Here is a 25,950-nt window from a genome sequence, read left to right as displayed (position 1 = left end):
TAATTCCTGTACCAGCGGCCGCAGAGCACTGGTTGTAGGAGTCCTCTTGATTGCTTGTCACTGAGTGGAAAACGGGCAGCCGACTGACACATCTGGAAATGTGAATCTACTGTTTTTTTCTATTTATTTCTCTTCCTGACTGATGGACAAGATTGTAGGGTTTATCCTAACAGTTATCCTCTTGATAAGCTTATTACAACTCTGGCGAACTCATGCAAAAAATATATTGTATAATGGAGGCTTTACTGTCTGGAAACCAGGACCGTCTGAGCCGTCTGAACAAGCTAAGATTTCTGCCAGGCCCCAAGTAGACTTCACCTGAGCTCATCCCCCAGCTCTCTGCGTGGCCTTGGGCAGGTTGTTTCACCTTTTTGCCCCCATTTCTTACACTATAAGCTGGAGGGAAGTGATGCCTCCCATGTGGGCTGTTGGGAGGATTCGGTGGATAACGACCCATATTGTGTGCTGGTACTAACGATTGCCATTGCTGCGCAGAGCTGCAGTCATGCCCAGCATCGGCGCTGGATGTGGAAGATGGGAAGTTGCTGGGTGTGCAGCAATTTGCTGCCTGCCCAGAGCACAGACATACCAAAGCTCATTGGAAACTTTCCCACCTTCTGGTCCAAGCCCAAAGTTGTATCTGTTTTCTCTGACACAAAAAACATAGTAACATGTTTATTAATAACAGAAAGCCTGGGAAAACAAGACTCCCAGTTGCATGAAGCTTCCCTCTCACCCTGAGAAGGTACAAGAAGTGAGGAGAGGACAAACTTTTCAACAAGTTGCCCAGAGTAATGCTGGAAGAGAGGCGGGTACTGCAGCTATGAGTGACACATGAGAGGCTCAGCTGAATGGCAGTCACCTTTTGTTGCACTTTGCAAGGATATAATCGCATGCCCTTTTTTCAAACCCTGTTTAAAATCATGATGTCCAGCAGCAAAATGAAACATCTCCACTGTAAAGGCATTAACAAGCCTTCTATGAACTCATGTCCTCAGAGGCAGATTTGTCTAAGCAGCATCTTCATGGTGCCTGAGAACCAGAGATGCGTAGACAAATTGGAGGTAATTTAAAGAGCAACACAAATGATTAAAAGACTGAAGGAACTGATGTGAGAAAAAAAAGATTAAAAGATGTGAATATGCATGACTTGGCCTAATGACAGCTAAAGAGGGATAAATGTCTATGAGTTTTTGAAGCCCCAAGGAGAGGAGTTGCCTGGAAGGATGCAAGGGGTATAACAACAGTAAGGACCACTGGGATGAATTTGAGACTTGGCAAATTAGTCTAAGCAAACACAAAGCCCACCTGAAAGCCCTGTATCTGTCAGTGAGGGTAAGGAAAGGTGATGGAGAGAAGGAAAAGAGGATTTATGTCAAAAATGCTACAAATGCCTATGGGCTATATATTGGCAGTGACAGATAATGGCAGTTCAGAGGCAAGATCCTACAGAGGAGGAGGGGTTGATAACCATGAGAGACCAGATGGAAGGTCCCTGGTCTGCGGTTAGGCTGTTGAGATGGTAGCGTAATTTTTCAGGCACATTTTAAAGAGTCTTCAAAGTTATGCAGAAGAGCGGCTTGCTCCAAGAAAATGGAGAATCTGACAGGGAACAAGCACAATTCCAACTCTGCTCTGCAGTGACAAGGAGGTAATGATACATTCAGAAGCTGATACCAAATACCAGCATGTACAAATTACTGAAGTTCATTTTAATGGGAAATTAATTGATCAGCCAATGTACTTAAGGGCATTAAGCTTCAGGAAGGCAGTGTTGGAGTAAGTACGAAAAGGAACTTCCAAGGGAGCCTAAGTGAATTAGGCACTAACACTCTATTACTGTTCAATTAGGCTTCTTTGAAAAGCCCAGACTACCCTGATGCTTTGAAATCCATTTGTGGGAAGAGCAGAAAAATTCAAAAAGATGCCATAATGAAAGTGCAAGAAGCTCCAATTTCTCTGAAAGTGAAAAACGCAAGGGATGAGCAGTAACCCCTGTGATTTCCCAGGGACGGGCTGCTCAAAGAGCACAGATTTAAATGAGGCTTTTGAGACACACTCAGAGCCTGTACAGGCTTAGAAAGGGAGAAGAAAAGGCAGCAACAGGAACAGAATCAGTGCAGGAACATGCCCTTAGCTATATATTGAGGAAGAAACTGCATTAAATTAAAAAAAAGAGGATGCAGGTGACATTAGCAGTTCCTTAAATTCCCTCCCTACTAAACTTTTACATTTTTTTAAAGGGATACCCTTGACTGAAAATCTACTGAATTATTTCTCTGAAGTTTTAATTGGTTTGAGGAGATCCCTTGTCTCCCAGTCTTCTCAGTCTCCTAATTTGTGGCTTTTCCAACACATTTTCCTATTTTTTACAAAATATTTCTCTGCTGTTACTGAAGCAACAGCCTTATAAAGACACACATCTGCCAGTAGCTCCTCATGCGTGTTCACTTGAGTTGCCTTGTGCTGCACGTGGCCCCAGCACTCAGGACTGACATCCAGAACCAAAATCATTTTACACCATAGGCAAGAAGCATTTTGGAGAATTATTGCACATGGATTCATGTGTCAGTATGTTGTAGGGATAGATGTATCAGGAGTTTACTTGGTTCTATGAAGCATGTTAGAAGCTTCAGCCATTTTGTTGTTGGCAGCATGCTTTTGTGGTGCATCTGTGTGCGTACGAGTGTTTGAATAGGCGACTGCCTGTAAACAAAAGAAATGCCACTCACCTCTGTAGTAACCTTAGGGGGAACTTAGGGGGTTTATTTGATAGAGTTCAGTCAGCAAGCTAGAGATTACATGGTAAGAGCGAAGTTCTTTAAGCCTTAATATTAGATAAATCAAGTATGATGGATCAATGATTTATCTTCCTGCATATTTAAAAAACTCTCATCATATTACTGCTAGAAATACCTACCCGTGAGCTGCTTTGCAAACAGTTCGGAGAAGAGGACAGCAGTTTGCTTTACATGGCGCTGATGACATTACAGTGTTTAGTCAGCTGTGCTGCCATAAAGATGTCACGTTGAAACCTTATTTCAGGAAGACGGAGGGGCTGCTCTTTCCTTCTTGCTAGGCATGAGATTTATGCACATGGCATCCTGCCACCGAGTCACTGGCTGAACCCAGCACCTGCAAACCAGATTTTCTGCCACAAGTTTATCTCATGATATTATGAGGCTGTCAGCTGACATGCTACCAAGCCTTTTGGTTTAATCTGAAGGCAGCATTGCAATTCCAAGAAGTCAATACGGGTGATTAATAAATACACTGAGCGCACCAAGGAGCTTAGGTTGGGCTTGGATGTAACCTTGGGCGTAGGAATGTGCAGGAGGTTACTGGAAACACAGAATGTCTTTGTAATACCCAGGGGTTAGATGTATCAAAGCAAGTACCCTCATTACCAAGTAGCAGGGCAGCACCGTGAAAATCTAGCCAAAAAAAGGCATATTTCTGAGAATGGCAGAGCAATGCACCAACAGCTTTGGCTTTCCCAAACCAGCCAGTTCCCCGCTGAGCTTGCACTTGGAAATGTGGAGCCAACAATATTTTGAATACCAGGTTGGGTAATCTGCTGGGAAAGCCTGGGCTGGGCTGGAGGTGGTTGCGGGGAGGGACCGCTCACGTCACCGCTCCAGTGCACCTTCTTGCGTGGCCACCACACCACATCCCCAGCTGCCACCGTTGGCACAGCCCTCTGGGCGACGCGTTATGTGGCTGCAGGGTACACGTCAAAGGCTAGCATCTGCCTGTTTAGGGCGTTTGGGTGGTCTTTTTTAATTAGAATGCCCTCTCGTCATTTGAAGGAGTATTATGCAGTGGGGAACTGATTCTGCTTCAGATCTGTTCCTGATGGCTTCCTTCGTCTGAGGAGGTCCTTGCTGCAGCTCTCAGATCGGGCCGCTGCGAGACATGGGGTGAGTCTGAACCCAGGATTTATGTAAGACGACATAAATCTCCTTCGTAGCTCTCAGATGGATCGAATATATTCTTACTTCATAATGTTTTTAAAAACTCCATTGGAATTATGCATAAAGAGCTGAAACAGCAGTTTATTGGAGCAAAATCCTATCGAAATGTGGGTAATCTAACTTCCGTATTTGTATTTCTAGCTGAAGCCTGTTTCTTTAGGCAGATAGCACAAAGGGTCCTTTGTAGGAGAACAGTAAACTAGAGAGACAGATGAATTATAAGGCATAAGGGAAACATTATTTTAACCTCTCTGGGCATTACTTCAAAAATGTTAAAAATCTTCAGAGCTTTCCAGTGTAGCGTTTAAGGAGCAGGAAATTTGACTCTGTAGCAGTAAACATATTTCCTTTTAAAACTAACTATATACTGTTGTAGCCCAAGTCTATGCAGGAGCAAACTGAGACTCCTTTTGGAGAATACCTGTGAGGATTTTACTGGATTAGAGATTTGAGAATAAAAAGATTATTTTTAATGTGATACTGAAGAGGGTTTTGTAACTGAGACTTAGAAGATACCAGAACAAAGCCCACTTGCAAGCAAGTGTTCATAATACCGATATAATTAGTAGGAAAAGAAATGTCACAAGAAGTTTAGCAAAGTAAATGTCCAAACTACCAGCCAGGAACAAAAAGAACCACATTCAACTGTTTTGTAATCTAGTTTGCTCAAGCTCTGGCCTGCCTACAGAGATGGGAGTAACTTATGTATGAACAGATTATTAGGGAAAAGCTTGAAATGGTCAACTTCAAGGTATGGCAGATCATGTTGATCATATATTCCTCTGAGTCAACGCTGATGCAATGATAACATTTAGGCTTTGTCATGGCATGATCGCGACCTTCCGAGCACAGCACCCAGGGCAAATGGATGCGAAAATTGCCACCAAAGGGGAGAAATAATCACTCTCCAGTTTGGGTTGACATCTGGTTGTAGACATCTCAATGTGGCATGGTCTGAGGCATGGTCTGATGAACACGCTCCCTTTCCCAGGAGCTGATGGCTCACAGTTTTAGGCCAGAAGGGGACATTGATATTCTCTGCTTCCCCTGGTGCGTGATGCATCCTCTCAGATCAGATTGCTCTGGGGACTGTGTTAAGTGTGTTGACTAAGTCGCTATTAATTATAACATGAGTTTACACATGTCCAGCTGACAAGTAAATACTTGCTTGTATGTACCTATTTAGGTGTCTGAATCTAGAGCTGAATCTCTCCCCCAAAATGTTTAGGGAATTAAGGAAAGATGAGACCTCCTAAGATTTTTCCTTCCCTGCTTTTTATGAAACACACTTGTGATTGCAGGCTGGCTGAAGACCCTGCTTTCAGTTCAGCCACTGAAATCAGTATCGGTGACATAGGTGCCTTGAAGCAGGCCAGACAGCATCTCTCAAAAGTTGTTACTCTACTGTGTCCCCAGTGACACAGTGTCCACAAAGCCTTTGCTCACGTGGTAGCGGTGCCCTGGGTCCAGCAGAATCACCCCGGTTGTGCACGGCACCGTGGGGATATCTGGCGGCATCACCACTCAGCAAGGAATTTATGGACTAGATCCTCTGCTGGCACAAAACCTGAGCAGCTCCCTTCATCCAACAGGAGCTGTGCTGAGGTTCACGTCACCTGAAAAAACAGTCCTGATGGTGTTCAAAAACTTCCCTAGCATTTTAAACAATAAATTCATTAGATTTTTGCATAATGATGTCCATTTTCAAGGAGGTGAGGCACGGTCTCCCATGTTTATGAGTTGATGACTCCTAATTTTAGGCCAGAAGGGGCATTAATATTCTGTGCTTCACCCTGGCATGTGCTGCAGGTTATAGAGTAGTCATAAGTGATTCCCAGCAAAGACCTGAGAAATATTTCTACTTGTCCAGCCAGTGCCTGCAGCCAAGTAGCGAGAAGAAAACATTCTCAGAGTTACAGGCACAAACCGCAACTCCAGGGACCTGAGGTTGTTGTCTGCTGAATTTGGCAATGTGCCCTGCTCAGGTATTCTGCTGTTTTAATAAAAACCAGTAACATCAGTAGGTGCAGTAGATATTTCATAGCTGTATAAGGAACAACGGAAAGACAAGAGAGAATAGAAAGCAAATAACAGATGGTAAGGAGGTTGAAATGCTTTACAGTGCTTATTCCAGTCTTAAATGAAAAGGATAATAGTAACAGGATATTTAGTACAATCATAGCTAACAGAGCTAGGAAGCCTTCGTAAGGGAGAATCCAAAAGAAAAAGGCTGCTGATTGCCTAAATCACTTGAATATTCTTAAATCAGTGAAGCTAAATGAAATTCACCCTTGACTATAGTGCTTAAAAGAGCTGGTGCGAAAAGCCGTTAGTTTATAAAAGCCTCTCCTGTCTTCTAGAGGCACTGCGATGGTACATACTCTTCAAATCCCTTGGTGAAAAACACTGCAATTATATGTACCCTTAATGCCATCAGCAACGAGCCCAAGTCGTGACTGCACACGGTCATGAACACACACACACATATACACAGAGACAGCTTTTTCTAGCTGTTTGAGCAAAGGGAAGAGTAAGACTGAAAAGTGACATCGGTTTTGATATGTGACATTAACTTTCAAGCTGATGAAAGGGAGCAACATGTTCTAATTATTATTCCCTTTCAAAATAAGCCACGAGCTCAGACAAAAGAGGAGAGAAAGAGGGGGGGAAAAAAATCCAGGAGAGAAACAGAATCACATTTTCTCACTTACCTAATTAAAGCAAGGTGGGCGAGCAAGAGGGAGAGCTCGCGGTGCTCAGGCAGCGGCGCTGCCCCATTTATTCTGGGAAAGGTAGGAGATGGAGGCGGTCGCTCCGCCGGGCCTGTGGGAATTGTTCATCCCTGACGGAGGGGAGCTCTCTTCCCAATGCTAATTCACACTCAACTTTGGGACATCATGGTGCCTGTCGAACCCCATGTCCTAACTTAGTGGCACAGTTTGCACCTATGTTTTGCATTGCTTCATGTTACGGCCGCATCCAGTGCAGACTTGCTTCATGAGCATCAAGGGCAGCTCTGGTGTGTCCCACCTCACCGAGGGAAGGTGCTGGCTCCACTACACACTTCATATATTTTACAACTTTATTTAAACTGCCCTTTAACGACTTGTACTGCTTCCTGAGCAGCCTGTAGTGGGGATTAACCTCCCCCATGGGGGTTGTCTGGCTCATCACCAGTATACCCACTATCTGCATTATTCCCATGTCCCGATGCCACGTTTCATCTTGGCTCCCATGTAAGGTTAAACGCCCCCAACCTTCTTTAAAAAAGCACTTCCTGAAATCAGAGCTTTGCCACCCACTGCCATATGTCCACTGCTCCCTCTCCTACAAGGTACCATTTAATGACATTAAGATATCTGCAGCCAAGTGCCTGACATTTGTGACTCTGGGGAAGGGGAGCAGCCGTTTTACCTCCTAGAAAGCGCCTTAGAAATAGATTTCAGCAAAGGAAAAGAGAGGAGTGTCTTCTTTTCTGGTTTGGAAGCTGATGAAGTGATCTCAAGCCCTACTCAGCCCCGTGTCATGCCAGAGGTATTAGCAAGGAGCCACGGACTCGCTGCTCACATGGGATTTTTTCCAGAAGATGAGCGCTGTCATTTTTCCATGCCTTTGCATCACTTCTCTTTTTCATCCACAAACAACTGCAGGATGGCCAGACCTAAATTCTTTGTGCTGTACCTAAAATTGCTGGCCGTGGTGTGAAGGAAGGCTGGTGAGCAGGGGGCTGGGAGTCAGCCCAAGACCACGGTCATCTCCCTGGTGCCGTGGCCCTGCAGGTACGTGGGGTTCAGCTCCCCATGGGCAGTTACATCCTTGCTTTGACTGAGCTTGCACCAAGCTCACCTGGCAGGACAGCGGTGTGAATTGCTATTGGGAGGAGAAATCCTCCGTTTTCCTCCTAAATGAAACCTGCTTCTTCAATTTGGGTGGGGAAAGGGGAAGCCCTGGCCGCAGTCCCGGGTGACACTGCATCTTCACCTGCCTGGCCAGCACATTAGCTGGCTCAGGCCACATCCCTGCCCTCCCACCTCACTGTGCCCCTGCCCCATTCCTATCCCTGCTCCTGCTGTGACTTGGCTCTCATGCACTGCATGGACAGGCATGCTGAAAAAGAAAGTGAGAGCCAAGTAGCTTCTGGACGACCGGAGGCATCTGCAGGCCAGCAGATGCTGCTGGCGCCCCGTGTTTCTCAGGACCAGTCGCACGGACCTCAGGAATATTTCTTTGCATCCTGGCCTCAATCCCAGTTGGGATCTTTGAATGCTGCTGCTATATGAATATTTATCACAACAGATGATTATCTTTTCTTGCTGCGCACCCTTAGTTTGCATCCTGTTTGCATTGCTTCTCAAGGACCACGTTTTCCTATTACTCTACTTTTCACTGTACTCTTGTGCTGTGTTGTAATATAACCAATTATATATAAAAAGAAAAATCTGGGGATGGAGTCTTGGTTTTTCGATTGCAGTTTTCTCTCTTGGGGTTTTGTTCTTCTTTAAGCTGTGTTCAGTGACAGACAGCTTCATTTGTTCAGGTGTCCTTTGCCCTCCAAGGTTTAATGTATTTATTTAGAAGATGAAGCTTACTGTCAGTATTTGTATAGCACCCTCTGGAGTCTGACTTCCCAAAAATCTAGAACTACATGATTTATTTCACCAGCAAACAAACTCTATTAATTAAAAGATTTTTAGCAAATTGGCTGATATTATGCAGTTTCTGCCATAGCAGTTGTTGAAATCCACCCTATTTATTGGCTTTTGTTTCACATTTATAGTGCCAGAAAAGACTTTTGGGGAGATTTTTTACAGTGCAACAACCACGCTCACATTTCAAGGTTAATTCAGAAAACTTGAAAGCTTACTCCATCTCTCCAGTGCACAAGGTGTTATATTCAGCCTGAGTTCAGAATAAGCTTTTATTTCAAAAATCCCTCCGCACACTCCTATATAACAAGAATTGCCACCTTTTGAAGATTATTTTCAGTCCTGGGACCAAAACCAGCCTGGGTCAGGGAGCACTGAGGGCTGTGTTGTCTCTGTCCCACCCGATGGATGGGCAGGGCTTGTACTCAGCATCCATGACAACCATCTTTCCAGGTTGGGTGACAAGGGACAGTTTGTAGGGAAGGAGACAGAAATGCTGAGCGGCTGAACTCCAGCATGAAGGCTCCAATGTGTTGCTATTTTTCCCCCCCCTCACAGTACGCTGCAGAGTTGCTGGCAGTGGTGCGCCTCCCCTTCATCCATCCCAGCTATCTGCTAAATGTTGTTGACAATGAGGAGTTGATAAAGTCTTCGGAAGCTTGCCGGGATCTAGTGAATGAAGCCAAACGTTATCACATGCTGCCGCATGCCCGACAAGAGATGCAGACGCCGAGGACCCGGCCCAGGCTCTCTGCAGGTAAAGCAAAACTTCCTTCAATGACACCAGCTCCCTGATCTGGCAGTTCCCAGGCATGGCCAGGACATGCCCTGGGATGGGGCACAGACCTCAGCTGCTTCCCTTGGCTCCTTCTCAGAGTCTGGTGATATTTTGAGCTCAATTTTCCATTTCTACTTTGCTCGAGCATTTAGGAGCCTCTCCCAATGGTCACACGTGGGTGTTTAGATGTACGGTCCTGAAACAAGATTTAAAAGGAGTCTAATTTTTAGGAATTATTATCTTTGGCAGAGACCATGACATTCCCCTGTTGTCCTGAAAGTGAGCCCCTTGCCCTTCACGCCTCGGTTTCTCTAGCTGCAAAAATAGATTAAAAATTTGCTTCTTTTTGCCATTCAGCCTCTTGTGGGGAGGATGTGACTAATATTCATAAAACAGCTTCACTTTCACAGCCCTATGTAAATATATTCTTTTCATATGGTGAGTCTTACAGTACAAGTTCAGGCTGTTTGCTGCCTCCAAAACAAATGGATCACACATGATATATTCCCTTTTAAAAACCCAGCAGCTGTGGAGAACTGTGTCTCTTCAAGAAGTTTCTCACCTGAGGAACGCATGCATTTTCCTTTTTGGAAAAATACATGAAAAAAAACCCAAGTGCCCAACTTGCCAGCAGAGCCCATATCATGGTAATGTGAGAAATATGCTAAATATTTCTAAATCCTAATATCCTAAATAGCAGACAGTGGTGGAAATGCCATGTAGGAAAACTGCATCCAAGAAGGAGTCAGATGAAACAGGTGAATTGTTTTAACATGCTGCCTGTACTTCTGCCTCCCGTAAGTACAGTCACAAAGCCAGGCAAAACTTTCTGTCACTGCCCCTAATGCTAATGCGGCACGGAGATGGCATATCAAACCACGGCATTTGCAGCTTCTAGAGACTGCCTCATCAAGGCACCTTTCAGAAGGATGAAGTGTAGAGGACTTTCAATAACAATCTACCCTAAAAAGTCTTTCACTGAAGACAACTAATGGTGTGATGTTTGAAGGGATTTTTGAAAAGTGCTTATTTTATGTATATAAAATTGTAGGTGTAATATGATCCATTTCCAGAAGCTTGTTGATGAGGGAAAAGTGATTCTCTAAGGGTAAGAGAGGGTGATTATAGTTTTTTAGGTCAGAGTCTAATTATATAGAATCATGTTATTTTGCATATCAACGGCATTCACATAGGCACAAAGGATCTCTAAACACCCTTTGTGGACTCGCTGCAGCATGTCACATGCCCTCTTGAGGTCATTGATTATAATCAAGTTATGTCTTGCACAGGTGATTAGATTTTCTGGTATGGCGCAAAATTAATGATCTCTTGTAACTGAGAAATATTTATTTAAAACTGTACAGCACTTTAACATAAGAACTTTTAGGAGAGTAACCTTGCTTTAATGACACAAATATATTTTTTGAAAACACTAATGAAGAATGACAATAATCCATTACTCTGAAGACACATTTCTCTCCACTGCAGCTCCTAATCTCTCTTGCTAGCAATCTCACTTCTGCACTTCTGGCCCCCCAACCTGTGCACACTTGTTTCTAGGCTGGGCACCATAACACATCCCAGCAACGGGTCCAGCTGCAAACACAGCTCCTGAAATGGCGATTCCTTCCAGCTCATGGCCTGGTAGTCCTGCTTCTGAGCCTACCTCTCATGGCAACAAATTGCACTGGAGCTTACAATTGCCACAGAAAGATTTTTAACACTTCTGCTAAATGCTAAATCCAAACTATCCCCAGCACTTGACTCTTGGGGTTAGAGCCAGAAAACATCCCAGAGTTAAACTGTGACCCATCACTGTGGGGATGAGTCTGGAGTAACACTCAGATCAGATTTGATTTAGCTCTGGCTGTGAAGTGTGAGTAAAAACTCTGAGATGTTGATTGCAAGAGTTTTGTCCATTTGCTTGAATAGAGAATTTGGCTTGCTGTACACCCTGTGCGTTACGGGCTTGGAGAGGCTGCTCGAGCACATGTAAATCTCAGTTAAGAACTATATTAGGGCAGGGGCTATCTCCGTCACATTTCATAGCACCTAGTACACAAAGACCCTGATCCTTGGCTTCAGCATGTGTTATCTATGTCTGGAAAACCTGCTTCCTCTGGGGAAAGCACACACAAAAAAAAAAAAAAAACCACCAGAAAATTATATGTTAACAGAGCATATGCAAAGAGAAGATGTGGATGAAGAACCATAACCATAGCTTAAATCTCCTCCAGACATTAGCTTTTAGTGTGAGAACACTTTCTTCAGGTTAAAGTCCAAACTTACTTTCCCTGGATAATGACCAAACTCCAAAGCTATCACAATCCTTGACAAAATTCGCATTTTCTTCAGTGAAACAGGAATTTGCTACATGCAGGTCTCACTGAAAGACTGTTGAAGTCAACAGACATCTTTACGTGGAACTGCCTTTTTATTTCTTTCCCCATCAGGTTTTGCCCAGATGGCATGTGCCCTCCCAAGTTCTCCCAAGCATGTTCATAGTGTCGTTCCTCACCCACCGCTCCCCCCCACACACAAACTCCCTTTTTTCTCACCCTTCTTGGTTTGATTGCACAGTCTAAAACAGATTTATATACAGTACATTAAAATCACACTGACTGCCGAGCATTTTTTGATAGGTTCCTGCCTGGTTGAAGGATGACACTTCTTTATAATATTATTTTTCTTACTTGAATCCTAGGTGTAGCCGAGGTAATAGTCTTAGTTGGGGGTCGTCAGATGATTGGCATGAATCAACGTGCTTTAACAGCAGTCACTTGCTTAAATCCTCAAAACAACAAGTGGTACCCGTTGGCCAGCCTGCCCTTCTATGATCGAGAGTTTTTCAGTGTGGTCAGCGCTGGGGACAACATCTATCTCTCAGGTAAGCAGCAGATTTCATAGAAACATAGAATCGCAGAATGGTTTGAGTTGGAAAGGACCTTTAAAGATCATCTAGTCCAACCCCCCTGCCATTTGCAGGGACATCTTTCACTAGATCAGGTTACTCAAAGCCCCATCCAACCTGACCTTGAACACTCCCAATGATGGGTCATCCACAACTTCTCTGGGCAACCTGTTCCAGTGCCTCACCACCCTCTTTCTAATAAACTTCTTCCTTACGTCCAATCTAAATCTACCCTCCTTCAGTTTAAAACTGTTACCTCTGGTCCTTTCACTACAGGCCTTGCTAAAAATCCTCTCCATCTTTCTTATAAGCCCCCTTGAAGTATTGAAAGGCTGCAATAAGGTCTTCCCAGAGCCTTCTCTTCTCCAGGCTGAACAACCCCAACTCTCTCAGCCTGTCCTCATAGGAGAGGACAGTCACCTGACTGTTGTCATGCCTCTCCTCTTGACGACTCTAACAGGTCCATGTCTTTCTTGTGTTGGGGACACCAGAGCTGAATGCAGTACTCCAGGTGGGGTGTCATGAGGGTGGAGTAGAGGGGGACAGGGGACAATCACCTCCCTCGACCTGCTGGTCACGCTTCTTTTGACGCAGCCCAGGATACAGTTGGCTTTCTGGGCTGCGAACACATATTGCCAGGTCATTTCCAATTTTTCGTCCACCAGTATCCCCCAGTCCTTTTCCGCTGGGAAAAATACATTCATGCCCTAGATTTACTGGGCTGAGAGAAGAGTTTCCTCCTTACAACACAGGCAGCACAGACAAAGAAGGACATGCCGGACTTTTACCCAGCTGCTCCTGGGGAAAAAAAAAAAGACAAGTGGGAGGGAGGTTAGGACAGAGGGATTTCCCTGCTTTTATCATTCTCCATTTCTCTGTGGCATTAATGTTCTCTCAAAGCAGTCAACAGCAATATTTTGCAGTTGCAATGTGAAGAAAATAAGGCTGACAACCATCAAGAATGCAAAGAGGTTTCACTGCCATAGAAAAGCAATTTAAAATACTGGCTGTAGTTGAATCTAAATGGTGGGTTATGGAATTTGAGACAGACAGGCTGAACTACTGAATATGTGACCTACACTTACAGTATTTGCTTACAGGAGCATTCACGTTTTGTACTTGTTGATACCTCTCTTTTGACAATAGTCACTAGCCCTATAATCTTCTTTGTTTCAATGAAACTGAGACCACGCTCCTAAAAAGGCTTTAACTCCCAAAGTAGCTGTCTACACTGCACCTGTAGCATCACGGTGTCTGGTTTTTTGCAGTCTGGTGGTACCTGTGCTTGGCTGGAGGGGGAAAAGCAATTCCCACCAGCCAATGCAAGGATGCTCTGATGGCAGCTGAGTGGAGGTTTGATGATAAAAGAGGAGCCTGAGCAGGGAGGTGCAGATGTGTGCAATCCGAGGATGTAGTTGGGAGCGCAGATGCACCAGGCAGTACCAGTAAGGGGTTACAGCTGTTGGCTTTCCCTTGCTGAGTTCCCTCACTGCATTTTCCGCAGTAAATTGCTGCCTGTGGTGTTCAATTCCATTAATACTGCATAGAGGCCCTGAGGATTGATTGGAAATTATTTCTTGATGTTTTTTTGCCCATACTCATTTTGCCACTGGAGCAAAAGCCTTCTATGGGGGCTTTTGTGAGATGTTGACTTTTAGTTATTCTTAGCTGAGGTACTTTCCAATATGTACAGCCATTTTAGGCTGTGCCACACCTGCTAAGAAAAGCTGTTGGATGCTAAATTCAAAGCTTATTTCAGCTCTTTCCCTTGAATCTGGATCAGTGACTTAATGGTATTCGGTGGCTACAATAGGAGAGCTGAAAGTCCCGCACGGCTGGAAACCTAGCTGAGTGTCAGTTGATATTTTGCTTTGCTCAAACTTGCAAGACACAGGAAAAAGGGAAGAGGAACCAACAGAAGTGGGAATGAACCCCTGCAAGCTCCACGTACTGGACCCCACACTGCATAGCATAGGTTTGGAGAGCAAAATACTAAGGAGGAAGCCTGGTTTTCTCATCAAACCACAGAACTGAGTCTAGTTTCTTTTCCTGGCTGGACCACTGACTCCTAGTGTGGTCTCAAATAAATGCTTTCACCTCTTTGTGCTTCAAAATGGGGATAGTAAGATACCCACTAAGTGGCTACCTTGGAAGCTTCAGTCAGAAGTTAAAAAATGACCAATATAAGTATTTCACTGGAGCATCTTGAACTGTTTTACAGGAGCGGTACAGCTGGTTCTTGCCTTTATCAGCAAATGAAAATAAATAAGAAATTTATCCTGAAAATTAGACATTAAGCCTACAGTGCAAGCACTGACTTCATTCTGCCCATGTATGTGTTGCTTCAATCCATCACTGTATTAAGCATTTTAGATTTCAGACTGGCCTGTGTCTCGCAAGCCAAGATAGGCTCTGCCTCCTGACACCTTCTTGCAAGAGTTGCAGTAATTTAATAGACTGGAAGTTATTTATGAACACTGAAAAGGGTCTATCCCCTTATGTACATGTCCCTCGTAGTCTGACATCTTGATTTCTTCATGTCATCTTATTGAAAAAAACCAGCCTTTGGGGCACATGAATAAATGACACAGATACGCATCATCAGAACAGATGCTCAGTATTGAGGGTGATTTATTTTAATTAGTCAAATGTCATTTGAAGAGTTTTTATTTTGTAACTGGCTTTGATTGCTGTATGCAAAGCTGCTGCCATTCCAGGATCTCACGTAATTCTCCCCTTTTCTTTCCCTCACCCACACGTCGGTGCCAGGCGGCATGGAGTCGGGTGTCACGCTCGCTGATGTCTGGTGTTACATGTCCTTGCTCGATAACTGGAACCTCGTGTCCCGCATGACAGTCCCAAGGTGTCGACATAACAGTCTGGTGTACGATGGGAAAATTTATACCATTGGAGGGGTCGGTGTGGCAGGCAACGTTGACCATGTGGAAAGGTAAAAAAAAAAAACCCAAAACCATGCTGTTTGCTGGAGCTTTTTCTTCATGCTATGCTAAAGGACCATTTCCCTTTCAAAGGACACATCAAATGGGCTGTATGTGTTAAAATAAGCTTTTATAACAGCTAAGAAAGGAGGAAACTATGTAGGATTAGATTTCTTTTTAAAGCTTCAGTGGAAAGCATTGTTTCAAAACCAAAGATGAAAGCTGCCAGTTTGTTTGTCGGTTTGCTCAAGGGAGAGAAGAGAGGAATTAAGCTTCTTTGGACACTTTACACAGATTATACAGTGAACTAATAAAGTTCCTTTGAATTCAGTACTGATGAAAGTCTTTACAGACCACAATATTCTTTTTTTTTTTCTTAAAACCCAAAAAAAGCACCAGTAAAGTAAGTTTCTCATATGCGGTCTCTTAGTAAAGCACCTCAGCCTTGACCCGGCTGGAAGGAATGGTGGTCTTGGCCTGGGGCTGGGACTTGCCAAGCTCCAAGTAAAAGAGCCGATAAATGGAAACAGTTTTGAATTCCTGGCTGAGAGGGGCTGAATAGAGATGGGAGAGGATGGAAATTTCTCTTTTCAAGAAGATTCCACATATAAAAGTTTTCCTTTTCTCACATGGAACTTAAAAAAAGGGAAGGAAGGCAGGAACAAAAGCGCAAAATAAACATTTCACAAAGTAGAATTCCAAAACCAACTCATTTAATGTCAACCATATCGTTCAGTAAAACCATAAATTTTATATGCATATCAATGTTTTCATTAAAAAATAGAAGCTGCTTTGATATGCCGTATATAAGAATATTCCATTCCAAAAAGATCAATACAGCCCTAGCCTTACCCAAACACTTAAAAATGCATTGTGACAATAGATTAATGATACATTTTTGTGAAATGTTTTACCTTAGTGAATCTGGCAACCAAAAATATGAGGCTTTTTTCTTTTAGTCAGTTTTAAGTGCTGAATTTGAATACTTCAGCAACATTTTGAAGCACACATTTCCCAGTGAAAGTTGCCTTAACAGGCAAGCCAAAAAGGGATAGGTCATTAAGAAAGATTTACAAAAAAAACCTGAACATTTTTCAAAAGGTTAGGATTAAAGATGCTTTCAATCTATTATTTCTTGATTTCAGTGCTGCAACATTTCTATTCCATTTATGCAGGGAGTGTTTATCTTTTCATTTAAGTAGATACCGTAAATACTGAATACCAAACCTATATTAAAAGTTTATTAAAGTTTCAAAGTCAAACACACAGGAAATTAGGAAATGCCAAAAATAAAAGTTTCCTTCTGCAGATCTACTTTTTGGTACAACCTTTAATTGTGTGATGACTTTTTTTTTTTCCCAAAGGACTTCTGCCTAGTTCAGTGCATGGGACAGATCAGTTGTCTATATGCATGGCCAGGGAGATCCTGTCTGGTGCTGAGTGATCACCATTCACATATGGCCCTAGTTTTGTGTTCCTCTGTCTTCACAAATTTGGCACTATTTTGCCTAGGAGACAAGTATGTGACAAAATAGGCCCTGGAAAGCACATGTGCTGTGGGACAAGGTCTGCAGGTAGCCTTCCCTCCCAGCCCAGGCATGGGCTGAAGAACTGATGTTGGTGATGATGTTCTCAGCAAGTCAGGGAAATGCAGACAGTGAAGAATGAATGATAAATCATAGCAGTGAGTGCAACATGAACATTGCTTCCCTCCTTACCCCTGAGCTTAAGGTGGGCCCTGCCCTCAGGACTTGCTTTGAAGGAAATCTCACTGTTCTATGCAAATTTATTTCTGATTCCTGAAGGTATTTGACCTGGAATTTGAGTCAGAAAATTTTTAACTAGGAGAAGTGGTTTTGTGAACATGGGAAGGAGAGAGCCCAGGAAAGAGATGCAGTGTTTCAGTCCATCTGTTGATAAAGATGAACATGGAAATAATGCTATTGCAGATAGGTGTCTTGATAAATGTCATTGATTAATGATCTATTTTTATTTTTCTCAGGGTCTCATTTCTGTCTCTGCTCTGATTCTCATGGTCTCTCTTTAACAAAGCATCCAAATGTTGGTCAGTTGAATGAACCCCAATTCAAGCAAAGTCACTCCCTTTCCTTCCTTCTCATCTCAGTCACCCAAGCCCTTGCCACAAATGACATTGCAGCCTGCAAGGTCATGCACAGACCCTCGGTGTACCCTGCACGGCTCAGTGAGAGCAGCCGTGCTGGTCTGCAGTTGTAACAAGCCCACCAAGAGACTTGCATGTGGGAAAGGAGCAGACTTCCTCCCTATCATTTCAGCACACACTGTCTCAACCACAATAAGAATGTCTTGTCATGGGGATTTGCTAAACCCGTGGTTATAATTAATCTGCTATTGTCTATAAAGTGACTTGTGAGACAAAGCCATGGAAAAAGTGCAACATGGCCTCCTTTGGGTTATGCCAAGAAATGAGAGAGGGTTTGGGATGTTTCCTTTTTTATTCTTTGTATTAAAATGACAGTGGGAAATGACAGAAGCAAAACATCGCCTGGCTGAAGCTGTGTGTTTTGGAAAGGATGTTTCAGGGTCTGCTGTTAGAAATGCAGGTGTGAAAAAGCTGACCCTTGTAGCTGTGCTGAACAAAGTCAGGCCTTTTCAAACAAAATCATTTCCCATTTAGACCAGGCAGCTAATTTGTGCGAGTGTTCAGGAATTTAAATCACTGTACCCCCTTCTGCAAGCAATGAGGCTTTCTGAATTTGGGTTGCAACTTTAAAAAAAAAAAAAAAATTGAAATACAAAGTCAAGTCACTAAGTGCTCCATTGTCTGCTGTCTTATGTGCAGTTAATGCCCACTTCTTGACTCTGTCTTCTCTTTCTCCACCCCCCCCCCCAAGAGCTACAAGCGATCAACCTTCTCCCACTATATTTCTGTGTGGGCTATGCATTCCCCTTCAAATATTATGTTGCTTTAGATGGGACACTGAAATACCACGTCTCAGGAGAGGGGAACCTTTCTGTCATTCCAGCAGGTCTTACAAAAGCACTATATTAAAAAAAGGTGACATGATCATATGCTCCAAGTCAGGTGATGCCAAAAATTACATTTACCTCTGAGGTAACATTGTTCCCCTCAGCGTTGAATTTCAGGGTCATGCGCTCTTGGGTTTTGGTTAGTTTTTCACCTCAAAGGAGGCATCTGAGATTCCCCCAGGTGGAGGTACAGGGGCTTATCCAGGCCTAACACACAAAGTGATCCTGGGCTGTGCCACCAGTGTGAAAGGCACCACCTCTGCTCGTGCACACGCAGCTTATCTTTCCCAACCACATTTTGCTTTCTGCTTGCTCAGCTAGCTCAAGCATGACCATGCCCAGCTTTGGCCAGGTTTTGATGCGTATTCAGCGGCGTGGTGGAGGGCATGTCTCCAGTCCAAAATGACCTACCCTGACCTCACCAGTTAGCAGCCCCAGAGCATGGAAACTACAGGGCATCTTACCACAGCAAGTCTTTGAAGATGGAGAAAATAACATTTTCTCCTGGTTTCCTTCTTGTTCTCCACCTGTTTTTCCTGGAATTCTTCTAATATTTCATCCTAACTGTTTAAAAATCTTACCAAGATGTTTTTACTGCATTTTTTTTAAAAAAAAAACAAATGTCAGACCATCTTAGCTATACATGCTGCCGCCTGACTGCACCTAATTCATCTGCTGCACCATTAGAAAGCATTAAGGCAAGTAGGGACCACCGAACTCCTAATGATTTATGGCATCAGCTCTCGTGCTTCTCTCTCCGTGCTTTCAGTTGTGTCATTGATGCTGAAGGGTTCAGCCTCAACCAGAAATTCTGGTGCCACTTAAATCAGTGGGTGTATTCCCATCAGCTTCAATAGAGATGAGATTTTTTACCCTTTATCTGCCATTTGTCTGTAAAGAGGCAGTAAAAATTCCAGCTCAATGGATAATATTACAGGACTATCACAAACAGAAGAGTAGGAGTCATTCGTTACTCATCTTAAAACAATATGCATGTGCCAGAGGGGCTGAGTTATAAGTCCATTTTTGTGGCTGTACATGGGTATATGTTCATGGAGAGTTATGTTTTTGGAATGAGTGTTTAGGGAAATAACGGCGCGGCTGCAGTTCTCCATCAAGCCCCACTGGCAAGTTTCTGTGTGACAGGGAGCAAGTCATTAGGTGTTAGGCGAGAGGGTATTACACTTTCTGTCTTCTTCTGAGATATGAGTTGAGTTGGGAGGCGGCGAAATGAAGTACATCCGCAAACTAGGTTTTTAGATAATGGATGAGCCCTGTAATATATGCAATTTGAGAGCTGAGAAGACTGTGTGTGCTGACAAGACAATATATGTGACTAAAAGTGTGGAAATGTGGGTGCTTTGTGGTTATTATCTGTTTGAAGGACAGAAGAAGATGAATCCCCTTGACCTGACAACACTTTTACAATAGGGTTGTCTAAAATTGGAAGATTACTTTGGTTGGCAGTGTGTACTTGGCATACAGTCTAAAAAATTCAGTGTAAAGAATAAGCTTTATAAGCTTTAGAAACTGCTTCAAAACCTATTGTTTTATTGAGTCATAGTCACGTAGGAATTGGGGCATCTCCCCCCAAAAAGGTGGTGGGATCAATAGCCCAACCAAAGTGCATCTACACCAGTGAATGCAGCATGGGCAACAAACAGGAGGAGCTGGAAGCCATTATGCAGCGGGAAAACTATGATATAGTTGCCATCACGGAAACCTGGTGCGATGACTTGCACAACTGGAGTGCTGCAATGGACGGCTATAAACTCTTCAGAAGGGATAGGCAGGGAAGGAGATGCAGTGGGGTAGCCCTGAATGTTAGGGAGAGTTTTGATTGCCTAGAGCTTAATGATGGTGATGATAGGGTTGAGTGTTTATGGGTAAGAACCAGGGGGAAAGCCAACAAGGCAGATATCATGGTGGAAGTCTGTTATAGACCACCCAGCCAGGATGAAGAGGCAGATGAAATACTCTATAAGCAGCTGGGAGGAGTCTCACAATCGCTAGTCCTTGTTCTCATGGAGGACTTCAGTTTACCAGATGTCTGCTGGAAATACAACACAGCAGAGAGGAAGCAGTCTAGGAGGTTCCTGGAGTGTGTGGAAGAGAGAACTTCCTGACACAGCTGGTGAGGGAGCCAACTAAGGGAGGTGCCCCACTGGACCTGTTGTTTGCGAACAGAGAAGGGCTTGTGGGTGATGTGATGGTTGGAGGCCATCTTGGGCAGAGCGATTACAAAATGATAGTTTTCAGTTCTTGGAGAAGTAAGGAGTGGGGTCAGTACCTGCCACCTTGGACTTCTGGAGGGCAGACTTTGGCCGGTTTAGGACACTGGTTGACAGAGTCCCTGGGGAGGCACTCCTGAAGGGCAAAGGAGTCCAGGAAGGCTGGACATTCTTCAAGCAGGAAATCATAAAGGCACAGGAGCAGGCCATCCCCATGTGCCGAAAGATGAGCCAGCGAGGAAGAAGACTGGCCTGGCTGAACAAAGAGCTTTGGCTGGAAGTCAGGAAAAAAAAGGAGAGTTTATGTCCTTAGGAAGAAGGGGCAAGCAGCTCAGGAGGACTACAAGGATGTTGTGAGGTTATACAGGGAGACAATTAGAAGGGCCAAAGCCCAATAAGAACTTAATCTGGCTACTACTGTAAAAGACAATAAAAAATGTTTCTATAAATACATAAGCAACAAAAGGAGCACTAAGGAGAATCGCCATCCTTCATTGCAGGTGGGAGGAAATATGGTGACAAAGGATGAGGAAAAGGCTGAGGTACTTATTGGCTACTTTGCCTCAGTCTTTAATAGTAAGACCAGTTGTTCTCAGGGTATCCAGCCCCTGAGCTGGAAGACAAGAATGGGGAGCAGACTGAAGCCCCCATAATCCAAGGGGAAACGGTAGCAACCTGCTACACCACTTAGACACACACAAGTCTATGGGGTTGGATGGGATCCACCCAGGGGTACTGAGGGAGCTGGCAGAAGTGCTCACCAAGTCATTTTCCATCATTTCTCAGCAGTCCTGGCTAACTGGGGAGGTCCCATTTGACTGTAAGTTAACAAATGTGATGCCCATCTACAAGAAGGGCCGGGAGGAAGATTCAGGGAACTAAAGGCCTCTCAGCCTGACCTCAGTGCTGAGGAAGGTCATGGAGCAGATCATCTTGAGTGCCATCACACTACAGGCACGTACAGGACAACCAGGTGATCAGGCTCAGCCAGCATTGGTTTATGAAAGGCAGGTCCTCTTGACTAACCTGATCTCATTCTATCTCCTGATCTCCTTGTATGACAAGGTGACCCACTTAGTGGATGAGGGAAAGGCTGTGGATGTCATCTACCTAGACTTTAGTAAAGCCTTTGACACCATTTCCCCCAGCATTCTCCTGGAGAAACTGGCTGCTCATGGCTTGGATGGGTGTACTGTTTGCTGGGTAAAAAACTGGCTGGATGGCTGGGCCCAAAGAGTTGTGGTGAATGGAGTGAAATCCAGTTGGCGGCCGGTCACAAGTGGTGCTCCCCAGGGCTCAGTACTGGGGCCAGTTCTGTTTAATATCTTCATCAATGATCTGGATGAGGGCATCGAGTGCACCCTCAGTAAATTCACAGAGGACACCAAGTTGGGCGGGAGTGTTGATCTGCTGGAGGGTAGGAAGGCTCTACAGAGGGATCTGGACAGGCTGGATCGATGGGCCAAAGCCAACTGTATGAGGTTCAACAAGGCCAAGTGCCGGGTCCTGCACCTGGGTCACAACAACCCCATGGAACTCTACGGGCCTGGGGAAGAGTGGCTGGAAAGCTGCCTGGTGGAAAAGGACCTGGGGGTGCTGGTGGACAGCCAGCGGAATATGAGCCAGCAGTGTGCTCAGGCGGCCAAGAAGGCCAACGGCATCCTGGCTTGTATCAGAAATAGTGTGGCCAGCAGGAGCAGGGAGGTGGTTGTCCCCCTCTACTGGGCACTGGTGAGGCTGCACCTCGACTACTGTGTTCGGTTTTGGGCCCCTCACTACAGGAAAGACATTGAGGTGCTGGAGCGTGTCCAGAGAAGGGCAACGAAGCTGGTGAAGGGTCCAGAGCACAAGTCTTACGAGGAGCGGCTGAGGGAACTGGGGTTGTTCAGCCTGGAGAAAAGGAGGCTGAGGGGAGACCTGATCGCTCTCTACAACTGCCTGAAAGGAGGCTGTAGCGACATGGGGGTCGGTCCCTTCTCCCATGTATTAAGTGATAGGACGAGAGGAAATGGCCTCAAGTTGCACCAGGGGAGGTTTAGATTGGATATTAGGAAACCTTTCTTCACTGAAAGGGTTGTCAAGCATTGGAAGAGGCTGCCCAGGGAAGTGGTTGAGTCACCATCCCTGGAGATATTTAAAAGATGTGTAGATGTGGCGCTTAGGGACATGGTTTAGTGGTGGACTTGACAGTGCTAGGTTAACGGTTGGACTCTATGATCTTAAAGGTCTTTTCCAACCTAAATGATTCTATGATTCTGTGATGTTTTAAGAAAATTAAATATATAACCTTGTCCAAGGAGTTTCCTAAACCCCTCAGAACAGTCAGAAGAAAATAAAAAAGGCAAAAAATAGTAATCACTTAATGTGATTTTAAACATGTGAATCATCTGAAGAGCAGATCAATATGACACTGTTCAGCTTTATTTTAAATAGCAGCTTTCCTGCAAACAGAATTAAATAATATAGAAGAAACTGGAGGGTGCACGTCTGTAAGCGACTGACCATGATGTAAGGATTTTGTAATGTGAATAAATGAAGATACTCATATGACTGTTTAAACTAGAAGGAAAGAAATTAAAGAGACTGAGGAGAAAAAAAAAATACTGTTTTCAGGTACTGAAGAGATCAAAAGTCAAGAAGGCGGAGAAGCAAACAGCACAGCTTGAAATGGAAGGTTTTCTGCTGTTAATACTGAGGTGGTAGGGAAAGAGCGGAAAAGGAGACATTGAACAAAATGAGTGAAGCAAGAGGAAGATCAGGCCCACAGATGAAATCCTAAAAGTGCAGAGTTGTGGAAACCAGCAAGGTTATTTCTGCACGTGCTCTCTTCAAGCCTGGGCTGTATTTTCAGCTGGGTTCAGATCATTTGCCATATGATGGGTATATAAATAATACATAAACTAGAGGATAGTGACTGCACAAGGGTCAGATGAGACGATGGTGCTCAGTGCATGTGAAGTGACAGGCAGGGACACACACGTCCTGCACGTGTGGAAAGCCTGATATCCTGAGCATGGCAGGACCATGGACCTCAGGGTTGCAGGCACTGCTCTGGGGGCAGAGGAAGGCATGTGAGGGCATCACAGGTGAGTCAAGAGTATGCAAGGACTGCAAAACCAGGACTCAGTCATGTGAAAGGAGATGTCCTTGAAGTTTCAAGCTCAGCAAATTGGATGGGCTTGGTAGGCCCATAGCCAAGGACAAGCATGGACACACCGGGACTGGAGGGAACAGTGGAGGAGAGGGAAGAAAAACCTTTGCTTGGCTTGAAGCCAGCTCCCATTAAGTCTCCATCTACAGCTTCAAACAGGGGAATCAAATGCAAAGCTTGACTAATGGAAAGAGATCAAAGTGATTATTCTTTAAATCAGTTCCCTCCCTGCTGGCCCCTGAGCAGAGCCGGTGTTAAAGGCAGCCGAGGAGCCACACTAGCACTAGTGGCGGTGGAGTGATGGCAACGCTGGACATGACGTGACAGATGGAAAGGCCCTAGGGCAGAAAGGTAAAGCAGGTGTCATTATTTTCTGTCCTGGGAGGTTACAAAGATTCAACTTTATTCATTTTTTTAACCAATTTAGTTAATCTGGTGCAAATCCTTGTGTGAACATATTAAGACCTGACTTGAGATAGACCAAAATGATGGAAACCTGCCTTGCAGAGATTTAAGGAGCTTAGACTACTTAGTTTATCCCATAGAAGATGAAGAGGTGACTTTATTATTTTCTGCAAGTCCATACATGAAAGAGAGACATTTGACAGCAGTCAGCTTTATAATGCAACAGGAAGAAAAAACTTACTTTCTGGTGGGTGGGAGCTGAAGCAAAACAGAGACTAGAAATCAGATCTACAGTTTTTCAAGGAGGGAATGAACTGAAGGAATAAATTCCCAGGGGATGGAGGGACTTGATGGACAGGTATCAGGAAGCCTTGAAGGCACCAACTTCTCTTCTTCAGCCCCAGGGGTAAGTTAGGTACTTACTTAAGAGGATTGCTTCACTGAGCAGCCTATGTAAAACCCACATTAGATGCCTGTGTTAGGTGGACAACGACTTGCTTCCACCTACTTTATGGTTCAGTGAGTTTTTAAACCAAACGACCCTCAAAACAAGAGTTGTTTTTTAATCTGCGCCACTTGCACCTATATCCAGTAGATTTGCAGCCTTTGGCTTTCAGCAGATGAAGTGAAACTGGTGATTTTTGGTTTCCTGGTGGCAGATGAAGGAGGGTAGGAGAAGGAAAGATCAGTTCTGTCACCGTAGAGCATAAACTGAGAGCAGCGAAAGTGGGTGAAAAACAGGGTCTGGGGGACCTGAGGTCCCAATAGTGAAATTCATCCGGAAAAAGGATGATTGTTTTTTTTTAGTTTGAACATTTCTCCTGTATTCCTATAGACATGGTCCTCAAGCACACCCAGTCCCCAGCATATGTGAAGGATATAACCCCTCCTTCCCAAAAACATGTTAGGACGATCAGAAAGTCATTGGCAGGAATGTATCTGTCTTGGGAACTGTGGTCTGCCAGGTACTTCTGCCAGCCGTGGGGAAGGCAGCGTGGCTGCTCACCGGCCCGTCTCAGACCACTTCGACTGGCCACAGATGTTCCTCATGCCAAGTCAGAGTGGATGGTGTGAGACAATGCATATCGGGTGACAGGTGTAATTTATATCTTAGAAGCCAAGGAACTAGAAAGGAACATCAGGTCAGTTCTTCTCAGCTCTACTGCTTTTCCCTACTGCTTTGGTTTTTCTAACCAATTATAACCAATTTCTTAACCCCTTTTTAATAAGACATCAAGATTTAAGTTACCAACCCCCAAATTACTGCAGTAGGCGAGTTAGCAAAGTGTAACCCAAAAGCATTGTATGAGCCTGTTTATATTATGTGAGATCTTTGCATATCTGCTAGGACGGACATGAGTGCTGCCCCAAGTGCTGTGAGCAAATGCAGGAGACGCAGTATGTGGTGCCTTACCTGGAGGAGTTGCCTGTGCAGTCAAAATGCATCTGCAGGCTCAGGTTTGGTACCAAAAGTTAAAAATCAGCCCAATATAGGTGTGTCGCCTTCAATGCTCCCAGCACCATGTTGTTTAATCTTGTTCTGTTTCTCCCCTTTGATCACTTGTTGTAGATGAATTTAATTTTTCAGTAACTAATTTAGAGCATTGTACAAGGCAGTTCTCTATGCTCATTACAAGGGACTTCCCTAATTTTTTTTTTAGTTAAAGTTTGCCTCCCTCTTGCTTTTGCTTCAGTTTTATGAGTGTGTTAATTACTTTCAGTTATATTACTCGGAAACTCATTAATGCAGTTTCATTAAGCACATTATTTTGTGCTGTTTCCACCATTTATATCATTTCTCCCTTTTATTTTCCCCAGGTTTGGAAGGTGAGAATTTGAGGGACATGTAACAAAGGGAGAATTCCCCTGTCACCAAATCATTTTTTACAGATGGGTTCATGGCCAT

The 25,950-nt window shown here is 44.2% G+C and overlaps 1 protein-coding gene across 2 annotated transcripts in view; it reads left to right on the top strand.

Moving 5' to 3' along the window:
- KLHL29 (kelch like family member 29) overlaps positions 1-25,950 on the top strand; it is a 409,774-nt gene that overhangs the window by 359,955 nt on the left and 23,869 nt on the right. For both annotated transcript variants that reach the window (XM_075049045.1, XM_075049044.1), the window contains exons 9-11: positions 9,179-9,377; positions 12,103-12,285; positions 15,079-15,259. In XM_075049045.1, the coding sequence (XP_074905146.1) occupies positions 9,179-9,377; positions 12,103-12,285; positions 15,079-15,259 (563 nt within the window). The remainder of the gene's footprint in view (positions 1-9,178; positions 9,378-12,102; positions 12,286-15,078; positions 15,260-25,950) is intronic.

This window comes from Buteo buteo, chromosome 17, assembly GCF_964188355.1.
Source record: "Buteo buteo chromosome 17, bButBut1.hap1.1, whole genome shotgun sequence".
NCBI lineage: Eukaryota > Metazoa > Chordata > Aves > Accipitriformes > Accipitridae > Buteo > Buteo buteo.
This window is presented reverse-complemented; position numbering and strand designations above follow the sequence as displayed.